Here is a 19,553-nt window from a genome sequence, read left to right as displayed (position 1 = left end):
CAGGGACTTATAAGCATCACCTAAAAGAGTATCAGAGAATGAGCTGATTATTTATCACAGTTCTATTAACTCCTTCCAAGGAGGGTGCATATTGTATCTCCTCGCCCTCTCTCCAATTCTACCCCGTAAGTAGGAACATAGAAATAATTGTGATTCGGTTTGCTTTTCAGTGCAGACCCATCTAATTCACACTTTCTGAAAGAGTACACAAATGGAAATGCAGCTATCCTTTGACATTTGCTCTCCTCTGAATTTTGCAGTTCTCCAACCAAAAATGTGTACGTTAGGGAAAAGCGTGCCTAAAGATAACGTACATTCATGTCAAAATAACACACCGAGATGCATTCTGTTAGGGGAAATGTATCCGTTAGGCGGAATTGCGTACATGACACAGCCAGTTCGGAGCAACGCCCACTAAAATGCTGACGGGTTTTCGTGGATTTCTCTCTTTTTTTGAATCGCAAAAGGAGGATGAAATCAGGGAAACCACACTTAAGACTGGAAAAGGGAGAAAGAGAGAAACCAAAACTAGCTGGCTGAAACAGAGAGCAGCTGTCCCAAGGTCACCCAGTGAGCCATGCAGATGAATGGGGATTTGAACCCAGGTCTCACTTGAGAGCTTTGCTGCTCGAAAGCATCCCCCAGTGGCAGGGAAGGCAAACTGCAGCTAGCCTGCCCACGAGGAACCAGGTGACCTGGAGAGCCAATAGGGATGACGGAGCCCCCTATATAAGAACTCCCCTAGCTCTGGCTGCTCAGTGTGGGGTAACGTGCCCCTGGGAGAAGGTACTCAGCAGATCCTGGTGCCCTCTGGTTTCAGCTGGACACATTTCTTAAGCACCTCACCCCCTCTGTTATCACCAGTATCAGTGAACTGTTTAGCAGCCTGGTTCCCTAAAGTCACCTCCTTGGATGGCTCTGACAGCTTTTTCCAGCATGAAAGCTTTCTCTGTGTCTGAGAGGTCCCGGAAGGCGCTGACATGGTTCTCGGCCATTTGCTGCTGGACGGCATCGGTCAGCCTCATGGTGAAGTCTTCCCATTCCTGATCAAGAGGGAAAGAGCCACGCAACATTTACAGGGGGAAAGGAAGAGAGAAGAAAGGTTCTCCTGTTGGATTTCTACCTGTTTGATGAGAGAAATAAGCCCCCCTGTGTATTTGGGGGGTGGTGAGCAACACAATCTGGGTTGCCAGCTTCTTTCCCTGACCCCGCTCCAGTGCATTTAACAGCTTCTTGACATGCTGTGTGTGTGTAAGAAATGACCTTTTTGGAAGTAGCAACCTGGGTTGCCAACTTCTTTCCTTGGCCCTACTCCAGTGGAATTTAACAGCCTTTTTGACATGCAGGGGGAAAGGACCTTTCTGGAAGCAGCAAACTGAGTTGCCAATTGGCCCTGCTCCTGTGCATTCAACAGCCTCTTGGCATGCAGGGGGAAACAGCTTTTGGTGGCTGGATTTCAGTGTTTAAGGCACACAAACAGCAATACTAGAAGCTGGAAACGACTGAAAAGCCTGCGGCAAAGCTGGGGAACCTGCGCTTTTGTCCTTGGGACTCCTCGGCCCCCCTGGACCCACGTACAGACGGCCCTCCTGTCCTACCTGTGACTTCTCAACGCTGAGCCGCGCCGTCTGCAGCCAGGCCAAAGCACTTGGGGAAGCAGCCACGGATCTCGACTGCCTTTCTCACAAGGACTCAAGTGGTGCTTAGAGATCTGTTGCTACAACAGCTCCTTTTTGTTTATTTTTTTAAAACTGGAACCGGTTATGGCATGATGCCATTGGAGAGGAGGGCAGCTGGCCTGCCGTAACTGCCCAAAGATTTTTCCTTTCGTGTTATTTATTTATTTAAAAGCCGATCTAAACCACTTAATGTTTCTTTTAAATCTCTCTTATTTTTTAGAAAGAGCCAGTGTGGCTACTGTTACTGTTTCAAAGGGGAAATGAAACTATTCTTGCTGCAACAGACTAATGCAGCCGCTTCGCTGGGGCTGGGCACTCTTTTTGGCACAGTGTCTGCACAGTTTATGCAGATGCCTCCCATTCAGGGTGGAAAGTGTTTCTCATCCAAGAGAGGCCATCCTTGCGCTACGTAAGAAGAGCCTGGCCGCTGGATCAGGCCAAACACCCATCTACTCCAGCATCCTGTCCTCACAGTGGCGGACTGCATGTCCCACACGGAAGCCCACAAGCAGGACCTGAGTGCAAGAGCAGCTGTCCCCCACTTGTGATTCCCAGCAACTGGCACTCAGGTCTGTTGCATCCAAAACTAGAGGTAGTATATAATAATCGTGGCTAGTAGCCACTGATAGCCTTCTCCTTTATTAATTCACCTAATCCTTTAGAAGAACCTTAGAAGAGCCTTGCTGGATCAAAGCAATGGCCCGTCTAGTTCAGCCTGTTCTCTCAGTGGCCATCCCAATGATGCCCCAATAGGAGGCCGCCCACAAGGAAGACCTAACAGCCTTCTCTCCACACCTGCAATTCTCAACATCTGGCATTCAGAGGATTCTGTGAATCTAAATGAGTTTTAAACCTGACGAACACAGACGGACTCCCATATCGGGTTCCATTCTTTTGCATCGAGAGACACGTTCTTGCTTTGGCTCCTGGGGTGTGTTGTTTTTGTTGGCGCTGTGAAAATAAGTTGAGGATCTGCAGGATCTGTTACCCTTTTGCGGCACCTTATTACTTTGAAAGTGAGAGCCAGTGTGGCGTAGTGGTTAGAGGGTTGGACTATGACCTGGGAGACCAGGGTTCGAATCCCCACACAGCCATGAAGCTCACTGGGTGACCTTGGGCCTGTCACTGCCTCTCAGCCTCAGAGGAGGGCAATGGGAAACCCCCTCTGAATACCGCTTACCATGAAAACCCTATTCATAGGGTTGCCATAAGTCAGAATCAACTTGAAGCAGTCCATTTCCATTCTTTTTCACAATTTCTTTTATTGAGTTTTTAAATAATAATGAACACCATCTATTGCAGCAAAAAATATAGACAATAACAATAATTTTAAAAAAGATTTAGTTAAATGAATGATGATCTAGTCTCATATTTTGATGATAAGTGTTCCAATAACAAAAAAATGGAGAGAAGCGTTCATTTAATAAGTGATTATTAATTTCTCCTCATCTTCTGCTTTCAACCAAATTTGTTCATGTTTAAGAATCTCTATGCTGTATGCCAAAAATACAAGGCCTTTTTCCAACAAGCTTTCTCAACGGAGGGCTTGTTTGTTTTAATGTCAGCCTGCATCTGTTTTGGGTTGTTGTGAGAGGGAAATGATGTGTACACGCCACCTTAAACTTCTGACAGGAAAAAGACAGGGACAAGAAGGTGTGATGGCAATCTGCTGGTATGGAATCCATGAGGTTAACAAGCCATTAGCTTCAGCTGCTGGTGATGTTTCCAGGAACCGGCTAATGGACACCTTGGCAAGCATGATGGCTGGCAGAGACAATAATATCAAACGTTACAAAAGAAGTCTAAAAATGGGTCTGTGGCCGTGTGTGTATGTGGGGCAGACTGTTTAAAGTAGCTGATGGTGATGATGATGATGATGGTGATGATGGTGATGATGGTGATGATGATGGTGATGGTGATGATGGTGATGATGGTGATGGTGATGATGATGGTGATGATGATGGTGATGATGATGGTGATGATGATGGTGATGATGATGGTGGTGATGGTGATGATGGTGGTGATGGTGGTGATGGTGGTGATGGTGGTGATGGTGGTGATGGTGATGGTGGTGATGGTGGTGACGGTGATGGTGGTGACGGTGATGGTGACGGTGATGGTGGTGATGGTGATGGTGGTGGTGATGGTGATGATGATGATGATGATGATGATGATGATGATGATGCGATTCACAGAATTTAAGATAACAAGAACAATAATAATAATAATAAATTATTGAATTTATATCCTGTCCTTCCTTCCAAAGGAGCCCAGGGTGGCACACAGAAACAAAACAATTTAACACGAAAAAGGAAAACATTCCAAAACAGAATTACAATTAAAAAAATTTCCAGAACACAATTAAAAGTATTCTAAAACACAGCTTAAAAACATTATTTTATCGGTGATCTTCAGGTTGCCAGGAGCAGTCTCTTTCAGCCATCAAATATCTGGGTAAACAGGAATATTTTCAAATTCCTCCTGAAAGTGATGGAGACAGAGTCACCTCACTGGAGAGGGCATTCTGCAAATGGGGAGCCACCACTGCAAAGGCCCTGTCACAGGTCATTGCCAACCAGACAGCCCTTGGTGGCTGCACCAACACCACCACCAAGTCCTCATCTGCCGATTGCAGGGTCTGAGATGATTGATAGTGGGGAAGGTGCTCTTTTGGGTCCGGAGCCATGCAGGTCTTTATAGGCTACTACTATAAATATATTAAATATATTTTAATGTCTGTTTTTATTATGTTTCATAGTGTTTTTGTTTGCTGCCCTGGGCTCGTACGGGGAGGATATAAATTTAATAAATAATAATACCTTGAATTGGGCCCAGTAGCTCACTACATCCTTCCACTGTGCAAAACAGCCCCAACAGAGTGGAAATGTTTGGCATATATGCCCCATCTGCATTATACATTTAAAGCAGTATTACACCACTTTAAATCATTATTATTTCTTTAGGGACACAGGTCCTTGCTTAAGGATCCACTTCTTGGCACTGACCTTGAAAGCAATTTAAGGGCATGTGAAAATCCATTCTCTTCATTATGGTCTTTTTTCACCACCACCTACACAGACGCTTACGTAAAGTTGGACAGTCTTCCACATAGGGGTGGGGAAGAAATTTGATTTGGCTCACATTTAAAAGGGAACTTATATAATTTGTACTTTCCAAAACAATACATGAGCTGAAACATGACTGCCTCTGAAATTTGCACTCCTGCAATGCAATTCTCTAGCCAACTAATGTGTACATAAATGCATATATTAGCAAAAATAAGTGTCTGTCTGCGCATAGCACATACATAAAGCCTAAGCGAGTTGCAACTTCTGCTACAGCTAACTGGAAAAGCCCCCCAAGGAAAGCGAAGAAACAGACACACACAAACGCCAATCTCAAAGGCTTTCTACTTGATGCCACACAGCCTTGTCTGTGTTTTTTACTGGCTTCCTCTTTTCATTTCTGCTTATCGGCTTGAGGGAAAGCACACTTGCTTCCTCAAGAAGTAGGTTTGGTAAAGGGCGTTCCAGAATGTGGTGTCTTCCTGCCCCGACTGTGGGTTTTCTAGAGGCCTTGTAATTGACACCAGAGGCAAAGCCAGAGGGGAAAAAAGGGAATTTATAAAGACTATAAGAATTTATACGTCCTCACAAAAGACCTTGTGTGACTACAATCCTCCGCCTTGGATAGGCAGGAGTTAAAATAGACAGATGTTAGCAATGTTCCAGCGTCTCCAAATTGTGGAGCGATGCCCACATCGCTCGGCCTTCTAAGTGCAATTTTCATTCCTTCTGTGGGAACCGGCGGTCAGCAACCACTTCCTTTGGCTTTTATCTGGAGCTGTGATCATCATGTTCACAGCATCGTAGCATCAGGCAGTTTTGGAACCCGTAGGTCTCCAGTTCAGGTTGAACCGAATGCCAGGCTGAAAAGCCAGATCTTGAGTTGGTGTGGATTTCACGGGAGCCAAGGTCACTTTTTTTTTTACTGGTATTGATGTTTGACAGAAGAAGCAACATCTGGAGACCAGCAATGGAGGGCTTGTGAAAGCAAAACAGCTGACCTTTGCCATCGCTCATGAACGGCTGGACATAGTTTGCTCAGCAGGCTATAGGAGGCCTGTGTGTTAAGACAGGGTGGACCTTCTCTGAAGTAAGTACATCACTAACAGTTATTTTGGTCTTTTCTGTCCTCCACCCCACCCCTCCACATCAAGCCTCGCGTAACTCAACATGCAGAGCGTAATTTGACCTGGGGGATGTCCCCAGAGCCTACGGCTGGTATGGGCGACCTCGGGCCCTTTCAACCTGGCCCCTGGAACTCTCCCCAGACCACACCCTTTCTCCCCCCCCCGCTCCATACCCTTCCTGAACTATAAAAATTCTGCTTGCATGCCTGGATAGAAAGATATGTGGGTGTTATATATAAAACCTCTGACTTTTCTGTAGCTGGAAATGTGCCGTCACATCTGTGGCTCTGCCGGCTTTTTCATCTGGCCTTGCCCACTATTGGCATGTGCTGCCACCCTCAGAAGGTTGTCTGTGAGGGCGCTGGGAGTAAAGCACCAATGCTTGTCACAAGTGACCTGATCCGAGGGGTGGGGGGAACAAGACTGCTGAGTCCTTCTCTGAAATTTGTCTAGTCCTCTTTTAAAGCCATCCAAGTTGATGGCTGTCACCTCATCGGATTGTGCACCTCAGATGAAAACTCTTCTAGGTCTCCCTTCTGTTTGCACATGTTGCAATTGCTTCTGAAATCACATTCCCTTCTAAGTGCACACAAGGCAGTCTCGATAATGGATGCTGCTGTTGCCTTGCGACTCCATTAGTTCATGCACGTTGCAAGGCCCGTCCTCTTAAGCATGGCTCCAGCCCTCAGCTACATCCCCTTTATAGTTTCTGTTTGAGTGTGTGTCTGATGCTGGCTGTCCCAGACGTCTCTGGAATAATGGATTACTCAAGCAGAAAAAATAGAAAAGACCTGAATCAACATTTTATTATGCAATCACAGGGCCACAAAAAAAAGGAATGAACCCTCTCACCTGCAACCAGGCATGGAGGGGAGGAGAGAGTTTATTCAGTTCGCATTTAAAAGTCGATTCTACCCAATTTGCAGTTTCCAAAACCGCAATCACATTTCCCCCAAGAGTTGTAGAAGACCAGGACACCCGAAGCACTGTTTACTGCAGAAGTGCCTGTGCCACCTGGCAAGGAGCGCCGTTCCAGCCACACATGAGAAAACTGCCTGCAGCAGCTGCAATCCAGTAGGTGAGGAGCCACATTCTGTCTATGTCAGAGTGTATGTCTCGCCCCCCCCCCCCCGCACCCAAAAAAGACTTTGTTAAAAGGAGCTTTTTTTCTGGAGGATTTGCTGAGGTATTATTATATGTGGTCCGCCAAGACTCTCAGAAATTGGTCCACGGGGGGGGGGGAGTTCAGTAACCACTGGCTTCTATCTATAGTCTAATATACTACTAACAGCACAGTGGGGAGGAGAGCCTGGCTGGGAGTCCAGAGTCTGTGAGTTCAAATCCCCGCTCGTGTCTCCTGGGTGTCAAAGGCCAGGTAAGATCACCCCCACAGGGAGTGGCTCAGGGGTTATGTGCCCTGCCACCTGTGCAGCCGTGGGCAAGCGGCATAGTCCCAAGGAGCCCAGTTGCCCCCTAGCTGGCAGTGGCAGACAAGGAAGGGGCTGGCTTGTGCAGCTGTGGCAAGCTGAGCAGGCCCAAGCCAGCTGGGGAGGACTAGCCTCAGAGGGCCCCCTCTGAATGCCGCTTACCATGAAATCCCTATTCATAGGGTCGCCATAAGTCGGGATCGACTTGAAGGCAGGCCATTTCCACTACTGGCTTATAGCACAATCCTGTATGTGTTTTTGCAGAAGTCCCGCTTGTTCAGGACAGCAGCTTATTCCCAAGTTGGGATGGGTGAGGATTTTGATTCAGTTTGCAATATAGCCAAAATGCACACTTATCCGAATTTTGCAAAGCAGCCCTCCAACTAGCCGATGTTTACAAAAATGCATGTAATAAGGGGAAATGCCCTTAAAATGAATATGTTGGAGAAAATAAACAAAAATGCATTGCATTGTGGGAAATTGCTTGCGAACGTGTACATGACACAGAACTGCCTACAAAAATGTGTCTACTAGGAGAAATTCACTCAAAAACGCTGAAGGATTTTCATGGGGATTACTTTTTTGAAATGCAAATTGCTGCAGACATGTGGAGAACTGTATTTAAGGTTGGAAACGTAAGAAGCTGAGAGCACTGAATCTGACAGATCTTGCCATCCCTTCACCCAGGTAAAGTGTGCACTGGGTTGGAGTCTTGCAGAGCAATCTTGTGCATGTTTATTCACAAGTGAGTATGTTCAGATGGCAGAGGGACACACTGAGTAGTCTCCGATGAGAGTCTGAATATCCATGCAGGTTTGTGCAGGTATTTAAGGATCTATATACACAGTAGTTGAATGGCAAATTCAGAAGCACAGGATCCCTTCATGACAGTGACAGCCACACCCCTCCATCTTTTTTCTTTTTTTTCTTTTTGCTGCTGGATTGAGAATTAGATCCTTGACAATGCCTTCTCCCACAACCACAAATGTCCCTAGGAGCCAGCGAGGATGAAAGGGTGGAGTGTTAGCTATTGAAAAGAGTCTTCTCAGTGGGTTACTCACCTCCTTTCACTCTGACCGGCTCCATCAGCAGGAAAGGACAAGGAAGCAGGTTAGAAGACTCCTCAGTGGCTAACGCACATCCCTTTCATGCTAATTGGCTCCTAGGATGCTGGAGACATAGGGACCCTACTGGTCCCCTGCTCCCCAAAAGGTAAGGGGTCTAAGACCCCCTGAGACCCTGGATGACTACACCACTGTATATACATCTCTGGTCCTGGGCAGTGAACTTCCATCCTTCTGGACCATGGGGTGTGCTAGACCAGAGGTTCCCAAACCTTTTTTCCCCGTGGACCCCTTGAAAATCACTGTGGGTCTTGGCGGACCACTTAATGATCTTTTTGGCTGTAGCAGCAGCTGCAGTGCACTGTGATAGATGCTGTACAATTTTTAATTTTATTTTCATTTCTTATATATTTTATTTCTTATATATTGTATTTTAGTCCATGGAATTCCAATTGTAATAAAATACAATGTAAGAAATGAAGCAATGAAAATACAGAGAAAAATTAATATAAATAGTTATTGTGATGGATGTGCAGTCTCCCGTCTTCAACCACAAAACCACAGGCACCCTGTGGACCTCCTGAATGAAGCTCATGGACCACTGAGCGTCTGCGGACAACAGTTTGGGAACCCCTGGGCTAGACCCTTTTCAAACAGACTTTTCCCGGTGGTCCTGAGGGCTAGAAACTTGGTTATCCTGTGAGTGGGTTTTGTTTGGCTTTGTTTGCTTTTTTTGTTCACTAAAAGCCACAGTTAATCTCCCACTTGTATTGTCTCAGGCCATGTCCAATCTATGCGCTATACATTAACAAGTTCTTCTTGTGGTGCTTGGTTCTCCTGCCAGCAACTTCGACAGGGTGATGCAGAACCGCCTGATATTGGAGACATACGATGGCATATCAGACAATGCAGAGGCAGGTGAGAAGCAGGCAGAGGGGGCGAAGGAAGAGTCATGGCCGTTGGAGACTTTGTTCCAGAAGGAGAGTCGAGCCTCCCCGAAGATTAAGGTTAACCTTAATTATCGGCCTGGTCTTGTGAGGTAAGGAGTTGCCTTCAGGAGTCAGCCCATCTACTGTAGGGGTGGGGATCATCTGCAGTCCTCCAGAGGTCAGTGGACAACAACTCCCAGCATCCCTGACCATCGGCCATGCTGGCTGCTGATCCATGTGTTTATCGACACTCTCAAAGAACTCTAAAAGGTTAATTAGACAGGACTTCCAGAAGCCATGCTGGTCCTTCTGCAGCAAGACTTGTTCTTCCATATGTTTGGGACTTCAGTCATTTCCACCAGTTTTCCTGGAAAAGATATTAAGCTAACCAGTCTGTAATTTCCAAGATCCCTTTCTGGATCCCCCCCCTTTAAAAAATGTGTTACATTCTAGTCCTCATATATGGAGGCTGATATTAGGGACAAGTTACATGTTTTTTGTTAGAAGATCAGTAATTTTTTTGGCTTCCAAAATTTTGTTATTAAATATAAGAAATTGCAGACAATATTACATTTACACTGAGAAAGTAAAAGAGCATCATGAGTGAGCTGTCTGATACTCCACAGCTTTACAGAGTAACTAAAAAATACAGTGAAATTTGTTTATTGATTTATTTATTAAATTTATATCCTGTCCTTCCTCCTAGAAGGAGTCCAGGGTGGCAAACAAAACCACTAGAAAACATCTTAAAAACAAATGATTTTAGAACATATTAAAACAAAACATCTTTGAAAACATATTAAAACAAAACATTAAAAAAAGAAAGCTTTAGAAACATCTAAAAAAATCATTCCAACACAGTCGCAACCTGGGATAAGGTCTCTACTTAAAAGGCTTATTGAAAGAGGAAGATCTTCAGCAGGCATCAAAAAGACAACAGAGAAAGTTAACTTCAGTTGCATCCAAATTAACTAATACGTCAACCATAATATCCAGTTCTACTCTTAAAATCCAAAAGAAGATCAGCATTTTCACATTTTTTCCCACATCTTTAAGGACACAAATGGTTCCTTCTAGGAGGAAGGGCCAGACAGAACCTTCTGCATGGAAAGCAGATGTTCTACTGCTGAGCTGCAGCCCTTCACAGACTATTCTGGCCGAACAGGGACTTAATTCATTCTGCTTTTCTTCCACAGAACAAAGGATGCCTTTGACCGGGACTGCATATTTGGCGCTGTCGTCAGGGGAAATCCTGAGGAGCTACAAGGGCTGGGGGATTATTTGCGAGCAACCCGCAAATTTCTCACCGACTCTGAATATAAAGGTAGACGTGAGCTTTCCTCTTCTCAGAAGTACAGCTTTGGAGCTTGTTTTTATTTTTTTAATTTAATGTATATTAAGAATAGGCAAGCTTCTTAAGCTTCACAGAACTGTTTGCAAGATAGATGAGGACCAGCAGCGTGCAGAAGACAGGGAGCGGAGCTTGGGGGGGGGCAGGGGGATGATTCTCTAAAATGGAATTATTTTCTAGGGTAAGTTGTGTAATTTATCACTAACTAACAGTGTCATGCCTGGCATCACTCGAGAATGGTAAGAAACAAAAAAGGCATCTCCATTTTGATATGAGTGGTTAAAGCCAGTGCAGTTTTTAAAGATTCAGTCTGCCATCCTGATTCAAAATGGCGTCCAATTGTATCCAAAATTTGAAGCACGGTTATCTTTCAAAATTCGCTCTTCCATAAATGTTGGAACGCCCTTCTCCAACCAACAACAAAAACCCTTCTCTTCCAGATGGAAAAACGCACAAGACCTGCTTGATGAAGGCCCTGCTGAATTTAAAAGGTGGGGCGAACCCCACGATCCCTTTGCTGTTGAAGGTAGACAAGGAGACTGAGAACTCGAGCCCTTTGATCAATGCTGCTTGCAGTGATAGCTACTACGAAGGTAGGGACTTGAGTGCGGGGGGATGGCATTTTTCTAAAATGCTTTTAAATATGTTTTTAAACCTTTTTTTAAACTGTTTTTAACCTTTTTTAATGTCTTAAAAACATTTTTTTAAAAACTTTCAAAGATGTTTTAAAGTATTTTAAACTCTGTTTTTATCATGTTTTAAAGTGTTTTTAGTGCTTTTGTTTGCCACCCTGGGCTTCTGCTGGGAGGAAGGGCGGGATATTAAATAAATAAATAAAGCTTCCCCCACTTGTGTGTAAGAGAACATGTTTATTGGCCAAAATGAGTGAAGCTTGGATGCTATGGCCATTCTTGTGTCCAATGCTGGTCCTCCTCAGAGGAAAAAATGGAAATGAACTGCCTTTGAGTCGATTCCGACTTATGGCGACCCTATGAATAGGGTTTTCATGGTAAGCGGTATTCAGAGGGGGTTTGCCATTGACTTCTTCTGAGGCTGAGAGGCAGTGACTGGCCCAAGGTCACCCAGTGAGCTTGAGACCCATTGAATTTTTTAGTTAGGCCTGGTTAAGAAAACATCTTAATTTGCATTGCAAGTTTTGCATCCTGCTCCAGGAGTACATGAAACCCTTTTACAGCCCAAGGGCCACATTCCCTTTGGGGACAACCTTCAGGAGACTGCATGCCAGTGGTGGGTGTTGCCAGGGGCAAAAGTGGGCAAAGCAACTGGTGTGACTTTGTACGATTAGCCACATCCTAGCCATGCAAAAATCAGTGGTTCCAGACAGGCAGAACTACTCTGGGAGGGTGCAAACCAGAGCTGATGAGGGTGTGTGTCCAGGGGTGGTTCCTGAGGGCCAGGCAGAGAGGTTTGGAGGGCCAGATTCAGCCGCTGGGCCTCATGCTTCTGCTAGCCTAGCCCTACATTAGACTTCTGCAACACAGTTTTCTTGTGACCTTTTTGTTCCGCCAGGCCATACGGCACTCCACATTGCCATTGAGAAGAGGAATCTTGATTTGGTCAAGCTGCTGGTGGAGAATGGTGCTGATGTCCACGCCAAGGCCTGTGGGACCTTTTTCCAGCAGCAGAAGAAAGGGGTGTGCTTCTACTTTGGTACGCCAACATGCACAAAGTCTGCTTCAGAACTTGGGAAGTTCTTTTTGAAAAGGAACTATTTCTAGTTCAAGTGCAACATGTACTGAAAGGAACTAATTCCAGTTCACCATCGCCCTTTTACAAAACAAACGAGTCTGGTTCACGTTCAGTTCACAGCTTCACAATCCAACTTCATGCAAATGATCCTCGGCCATTTTCCCCCAGCATTTAGAATGCTACAAGCTGCTGTGCTGAAGTATAAAAAAACTGAAGAAGAATATTAGTATTATTACTAATAATAATAAACATCAGCGGTTTTTTGGTGACAGTAGTCACCATTACGGAGTACCAGCACCTCCTTTTTTGCTGTCCACAGCAGCCATTTTGTGCCGGCACCTTAACACTTTCATAAATATATGGTACCGGCCCCTCATTTTTTACCAAAAAACCCCAGTGTTGTGGATGATGATATTTATATCATGCCCTTCCTCCCAAAAGGAATCCAGGGCAGTGAACAAGTAGTGATAAAACAATGAAAACATCTTAACAAAACACTGTAAAAACAAAAGACTAAAATGTCAAGTTGGAATGTGGATGGTTTAACTTATTTCCCCCAAGAATTATGGCCTTTAAGCTTAAAGACACAAAGAGTCTAAAAAAAATCATGTCAGAGAAGGAACGTGAAGGCAAACAAGAAATTGTTCAAAGTGAACTTAATTCACATTCAGTTCACACTTTCAGGTGTGGTTCAGAGAGCTTTGAACTAATTCAGCGAGCTTTGTTAAACCAAACTAGTTCATTCCAAGTACTGGTCTGCTCTCACAGAGCCTTGAAGTAGAGACTGGTGGGTGTGATGTCAGTGGGGTAGTGAATCCACGCTTGAACTAAAACCTGGAGCGGATTCACTGCCCCACTGACTTTGAAGCCACCAGTCTGCACTGCCTCTGCTCCTTTTCCCAGCTTTGACTTCCTCTTTGCCTCCTCCAGGCGAGCTTCCTCTCTCCTTAGCCGCTTGCACCAACCAGCCAGAAGTCATCAGGTATCTCCTGCATAACCCCCACAAGAAGGCCAGTCTGATAGAGCAGGATTCTCTGGGCAATACTGTCCTCCATGCCTTGGTGATGGTGGCCAACGATACAGAGAAGAATACGGAGGTGGTGATCAAGATGTACGACGAGATCCTGATGCACGGCGCCAAGATCAACCCAACGTGGAAACTGGAGGAAATAGTCAACTGGCAAGGGTTGACCCCTTTGACACTGGCTGCCAAGATGGGCAAAGTCCAGGTAAGCTAGTGGGGAGCTCATCTTCAATTGCATGTTAGCAAAGTACTAAGTACTTAAATAATGCAGCTGGAGTCCAAAGAGAAAAGTCCTGACAACACTTTACTGAGCAGACTAAATTAAAAAACAGTGTGTAATTTGAGGAGAAAGGAACAGAGAGGTTTTGTCATTCTTAGATCAGACCTTGTACATGTAATGGAGACATAACAACCAAAACATACAGAGGAAAACTCCCTCAAAACTACGCAGCCAATCAGATAAAGTACTGCCTTACTGAAGATCATGCCTGGTTGCTGAGCAACACCTCTACCCACCCCCCTCGACTAGTTGACTTTACCACTAAGAGAATTAACCCTTAAGTTACAATCTGGATGATCTCCACAGTTGCACTTGCAACACTGTATTTGCTTGGTTAATTCCAGAACTGAGGAGCCTGCGACCCTCCAAGTTGTTGCTGATCTCCATTATTCCCCTGACCATTTGCTATGCTGGCTGCTGGGAGTTGGGAATCCAGCAACATCTGTAGGGCACCATGTTCTGAAACACACTGTCAGCCAATTGTATGGGATTGAGCCAAAGCAAGGTGGGCCAGGGTCGTTATCTCCTATATTGCAGGCAGAAGTCTGAGACTGAGGGTTGTAGCCAACTGAGTCCCACTCAGAGATGACCCATTGAAACTGATAGACCTAAGTTAGTCATGCCCAGGGGTGGAAGCATCTCTCCATTTCGGTTCTCTCAGTTTCTCATCTTTCCAAACTTAGATTCAGTTCTCTTTATTCCTCCAGCTATTTGCAATTTTTTTTTTAATCCTCGTGAAATTTTTCCAGCATTTTAGTGCGAATTTATCCTAATCCATTGTTGTAGGCACTTTTGGCTAAGGCACACGTTTTAGCAAGCCATTTCTTGTCATGTGCATTTTTACGCATGCTTCCCCTAACATATGCATGCTTGTCAGCATTGGTTGGTGGACAGCATTGCCAAATTCAAATAAGTGCAGATTTTGAAGTCTGGCTGTGTTTTGGTTCCCACGTTGTTTCGGGAAGTGCGGATTTGATAGATGCAACTTGAAATGTGAACTGAATTTAATTTCTCACTCATCCTTAACTAGTCCTGTCTATTAATTTAAATGGGCCTACTCTGAGGAGGACTGACACTGGACATAACCCTGACAGAACAACTTGGGTAAGGCTACTTAGCACATTTTTGGCAGGATGATGAACCTCAGTCTTGGAGGACAAATGCGGCCCTCCAGGCTCCTCTGTATGGCTCTCAGAATTCTCCCCAGGCCACATCCTCACTGGTACTGCTTCATACCCTCCTTGGGGTGTTTTTGGCTGGCTGGAATGCCTCCTTGAACTCTGGCCATGCCTCTTGCCTGCCTGGATAGAGAGGACAGAGAGGGGTGTGTGAGTGTATGTAGAAACAAGCCCTCTGTACAAAGGCAAAATTTACATTTCTTGCTCCATCTGGCCCTGCCCATCACTGGCATGTGGCCCCTGGGAAGTTACCCAGTAGGGAATGTGGCTCTCGGGATGAAAACTGTTCCACACCCCTGTCCTAGGGGATGGCCTAGGCGTAGAAGACCACCATCGTGCTGAAGCTTAGGAGGTCTGTGTCTGGTCAGTGCCTGGATGGGTGACCACCTGTGAACAGAAGGACGCTGCCTTCAGTTCATCACTCCGTGGTGACCAGTGACAGGGCCTTTTCAGTGGAGGCGCCCCATTTGTAGACTGCCCTCCCCAACGAGATATGACTCTCTCCATCACTACTGACCTTCAGGAGGAATCGGAAAACATTCCAGTTTACCCAGGCATTTGATGGCTGAAAGGGACCATTCCCAGCAACCCAAAGATCACTGATGAAGCTTTGTTTTAGAATTTTTTCTAAAAAAAAAAAAAAAAAATGCTTTTAATTAATACTTTTAATTGTAATTATGCTTTGGAATGTTTTAAACTATTTTTATTATTATTTTTTCTTGTGAAACGGTTTTGTTTATGTTTGTCTCTGGGCTTCTTCGGGAAGAAGAATGGGATATTATTATTAGTATTAGTATTAATAATATTAATATTATTATTATTATTAATAATAATAATAATAATAATGGTGGGGACAAGGCTGTAAGGAAATAAAGTAAATGTATAAAGGAAGGAATGTCTTCTCTTTTTTTGACGGTCTTTCCTAGATCTTCGAGCACATTCTTCATCGGGAAATCAAAGAACCTGAATTCCGCCACCTTTCACGCAAGTTTACCGAATGGACGTATGGGCCTGTCCAGATCTCTCTCTACGACCTGTCCTCTATCGACACCTGTGAGGAGAACTCAGTGCTGGAAATCCTCGCCTACAGCAGTGACACTCCGGTGAGGCCAACTTGTCTGCTTGAACACCCCCACTGTGGGATGCCCTCAGTTGTCTTCTGCTTCTAGAATTCCCTCTCCAGGGACAGCTGTATGGCCAACAGCTAGGGGTGATGGGAGTTGAACCAACAAACCAATGAATGACTTTCTTTCTCTTACGCTCAGAACCGATACAAGATGGTGGTTTTGGAACCTCTGAACAAGCTGCTCCAATACAAATGGGACTCCTATGCGGCCAGGAGATTTTACCTCAGTTTTTTCACCTATCTGATGTTCATGGTGGTCTTCTCAGCTGTTGCGTACCACCGGCCTCTGGATGGGAAGGTAACAGCATCTTTGATGTGTGTGTGAGGGAAAGCGAACAGGAGTAGTTCTCTAGGCTAGTACTAAGGAACCTTTAGCCCGTAGGTCTAATTAGGCCCAAGAGGCCGTTCCCATTTGGCCCATGAGGCTGTTTTGGCTATCACTATCTTTGCAGACCAATCCTGAATGCTGCAAGTTTCCCTGGCCTTTCCGATACTGGATTTAAAACAAAACACGTGCACATCTAACTTTGTTTTGCTAATGTGAAACTGATCAGCTTGCCTCTTGGCTTTGCTAACTTGGAACGTACAAGCACTGGGCAGAGGGAAAGCCCCTTTCCTTTCGAAAAGGAAAACATTGTTAACAATATTGTTATTTTTTTTTTAAGAGGGGAATACAACTGGAACTGTAAAAGCAAAGGATAGCAGCAAAATTACTAACCTGAAATGGAACCTCCTGCCAGTTCGATATAATGCAGTCAAGCAGGCACCAACAAGCAGATCCCATCCCTAGTTGTGTCCAGGCCAAAAAGGGGTTTGCAGGCAACCAGCTGATCGGCACCTGTAAAATCCTGTGCATAGCGCTCTATGCAAGCCCAGATGATTGTCGGAGTTCCAAAGAGGTGTATAGGGTTGTCTGCAAACACCAATGATCAGCTGATTGTCAGTGCTTCACTCTTCCTCAGTTACTTAAGTTCTCTCTCCATCCCTTTTAAAAAATATCTTTCCAGCCTCCTTTTCCAGTGACACTCGCTGCTGGGGATATGTTGAGGCTGTTTGGCCAGGTCATTGTGCTCACTGGAGGCGTGTATCTCCTCGTTGCTCAGGTAGGATGGCATACTTTTTCTTGTTCTTCCTGCTTCAGTTTGGCATGTGTTTGATGCCCTTTGGCGTCTTACTTCGGAGACAGACACTAGCCAGGGCTGTGAGTAGAATGCAGTGACACAGAAAGACAGCAGAAAATAGGGACAGCTGCAGATTCATATTCTGGAGCATCAGACCTTTCATTTTAAAAGAATGAAGAAGTTTCTAGTCCAGTGCTTCCCAGACACTTTCTCCCACAGAACACTTGAAGGTTGCTGAGGGTCTTGGCAGACCACTTCACGATTTCTTTGCCTCTTGTAGCAATTGTAATGTGATGTGTTAAATGCTGTGTGGTTTTTAATTGTATTTACATTGCTGCTTTGATTTCTTACATTGCATTTTACTGTGCTGCAATCTGAATTCCATAGAATTCAAACTAAGTATTCTTCACAAACATGCTACAAGCCACGTGATTGAAGCTTGTGGACCACAGACCACGGATTGGGAACCCCTGATCTAGTCCTTAAGGTTGCATGCACTAGTTTGGTTTGCACGTAACCATGGTTTATTTAGCCTAACTATGGTTTGTTTTAATGTGCAGACCTCCCACAGCAGGCTAACAGTGGTTCATTTTCTGCCAACAAACCAGAATGTGAAGCCATGGCTTGTGGTTGGCTTGTGGCTGCCTTCATAAGCCAACCAATGGCTATTATGCATGCATGCAGTTCCTTTTTGCTTGTGGCTACCAGGCCCATGCTTAAATGCAAGGCTGCAGTTTAATTAGTTAAAAATCTGGGGTTGGGGTCAGAATGAAGCATAGGGTTAGATTAATTCATTGAGGGAGGACCCTTCTGATAAAAATGGGGTTCTGATTAATCAGACAGCAGACACGTACAAATATGCACATGTGCATATGTAACGCACAATTGCAGACACACATAAGAACCTCAAAGCCTGGCTGCAGCTGGATCAGACCAAAGGGCAGCCCATCCTAGTCCAGCATTCTGCCAACCAGATGCCCCAATGGGAAGCCCGTGCCCTGTATGAAGAAGTCCTTCCTTTTGTCTGTCCTGAATCTTCCAACATTCAACTTCGGAGAATGGCCCTGAGCTCTAGAATTAATGAGACCCTTTCTCTCACTGTGAATAGGTTTTGCAAGATTTTCTGGCCCAGAGGTGAAATCGGGATGAGTGAATATCCATACCATGGGCGCAGTGATCCTTCAACTTGCCCTCCCTCTCTCTTTTAAATATTTTTTTTTCCAGTCTAAAGGGATTGGTGGGTCAGCGCGTAAATAAATATTCCCTCACCTCCTCATCTGTTCCCTGCTGCTCAGTGATTTATTTCTGCACCTCCTTGGGGTGCCTCGGTCTGCCGATCTGACAAGTGTCCCTGTTCGTTTGCTTTGTTAGAGTCTTTACCTGTGGAGAAGGCGCCTGTCGCTGACAAGCCTGCTCGCGGACAGCTGCATCGAGATTTTACTGTATGTTGCTGGGGAGAAGGGGGGCAACAGGCAGTTTTGGAGGGAGGTGGTTTAAAATCCAAAAGTTCTCTGTTTCTTTCTGTAATTGGACAGAATTGGTATACCGCTTAATTGTAAATAAAGCCTCTAAGTGATAATCATCTCTGCTTCCCACCCTCCTCCTTTTTCTCGCAGGTTGGTGCAATCACTGGCCCTGCTGCTTGCAGCGCTGACGTACCTTGCAGGGTTGGACGAATATGTGCCTCTGATGGTTTTCTCCTTGCTGCTTGGCTGGATAAACATGCTGTATTACACCCGGGGCTTCCAGCAGACCGGGATCTACATTGTCATGATACACAAGGTTGGTATGACAGAAATCCAGTACTTCTGTCTCTGACTCCGGCCTAGTCCTCATGATCTCTAAGCTCACTTGCAGGGCTGGCCCTGACATTAGGCAGAGAGAAGCAACCACCTCAGGCAAAAGATGTTCAGGGGCAGCTGCAGCCCGTAGCTGTTCCACCTGAGTCTCCAGCCGTTCCCCTCTGTCGCTCATGGCCTGGCCTGGCCCTGCAAACAAATAAAGAAAGAAAGAATATTCATGGCTTCCCCCCCCCCAAGAATCCTGGGAAGTGAAGTTTGTGAAGGGTGCTGAGAGTTGTGAGGAGACCCCCCCATTCCCCTCACAGAACTCCAATTCCCAGAATTCTCTGGGAAGAGTTGGTGATTGTTAAACCACTCTGTCCATCTAGCTCAGGACTGTATGCACTGACTGGCAGCATATCTTCAGGGTTTCAGGCAGGGGTCTCTTCCATTCCTACCTGGAGGTGGCAGCATGGATTCAATCTGGAATCTTCTGTATGCAAAACAAATGTTCTCCCTCTGAACTACAGCCCTGAGGCTCCTTGGTAACTTCCATCCTGCTCTGCGTTTCAGGCTATTCTGCGGAACCTCCTTCATTTCCTCTTGGTCTATGTGGTTTTCCTCTTTGGCTTTGCAACGGGTGAGTCTCTACTTGTCTCCATGGGATGGAAAGGGCAGCAGATAGAATTCC

General features: G+C 45.3%; 1 protein-coding gene across 12 annotated transcripts in view; it reads left to right on the top strand.

Moving 5' to 3' along the window:
- Positions 1-19,553, top strand: part of LOC133374342 (transient receptor potential cation channel subfamily V member 2-like) — a 50,505-nt gene that overhangs the window by 21,159 nt on the left and 9,793 nt on the right. For 10 of the 12 annotated variants that reach the window (XM_061605122.1, XM_061605114.1, XM_061605115.1 and 7 more), the window contains 13 exons: positions 5,690-5,834; positions 6,829-6,949; positions 9,207-9,401; positions 10,488-10,615; positions 11,083-11,235; positions 12,173-12,313; positions 13,283-13,581; positions 15,761-15,937; positions 16,100-16,258; positions 16,968-17,063; positions 18,453-18,523; positions 18,698-18,863; positions 19,436-19,502. In XM_061605122.1, the coding sequence (XP_061461106.1) occupies positions 9,223-9,401; positions 10,488-10,615; positions 11,083-11,235; positions 12,173-12,313; positions 13,283-13,581; positions 15,761-15,937; positions 16,100-16,258; positions 16,968-17,063; positions 18,453-18,523; positions 18,698-18,863; positions 19,436-19,502 (1,636 nt within the window). In that variant the 5' untranslated portion in view covers positions 5,690-5,834; positions 6,829-6,949; positions 9,207-9,222. Of the gene's footprint in view, positions 1-5,689; positions 5,835-6,797; positions 6,950-9,206; positions 9,402-10,487; positions 10,616-11,082; positions 11,236-12,172; positions 12,314-13,282; positions 13,582-15,760; positions 15,938-16,099; positions 16,259-16,967; positions 17,064-18,452; positions 18,524-18,697; positions 18,864-19,435; positions 19,503-19,553 lie in introns of all 12 variants that reach the window. The other 2 variants (XM_061605119.1, XM_061605121.1) reach the window with 2 other exon arrangements.

Source organism: Rhineura floridana, chromosome 21, assembly GCF_030035675.1.
Source record: "Rhineura floridana isolate rRhiFlo1 chromosome 21, rRhiFlo1.hap2, whole genome shotgun sequence".
NCBI lineage: Eukaryota > Metazoa > Chordata > Lepidosauria > Squamata > Rhineuridae > Rhineura > Rhineura floridana.
This window is presented reverse-complemented; position numbering and strand designations above follow the sequence as displayed.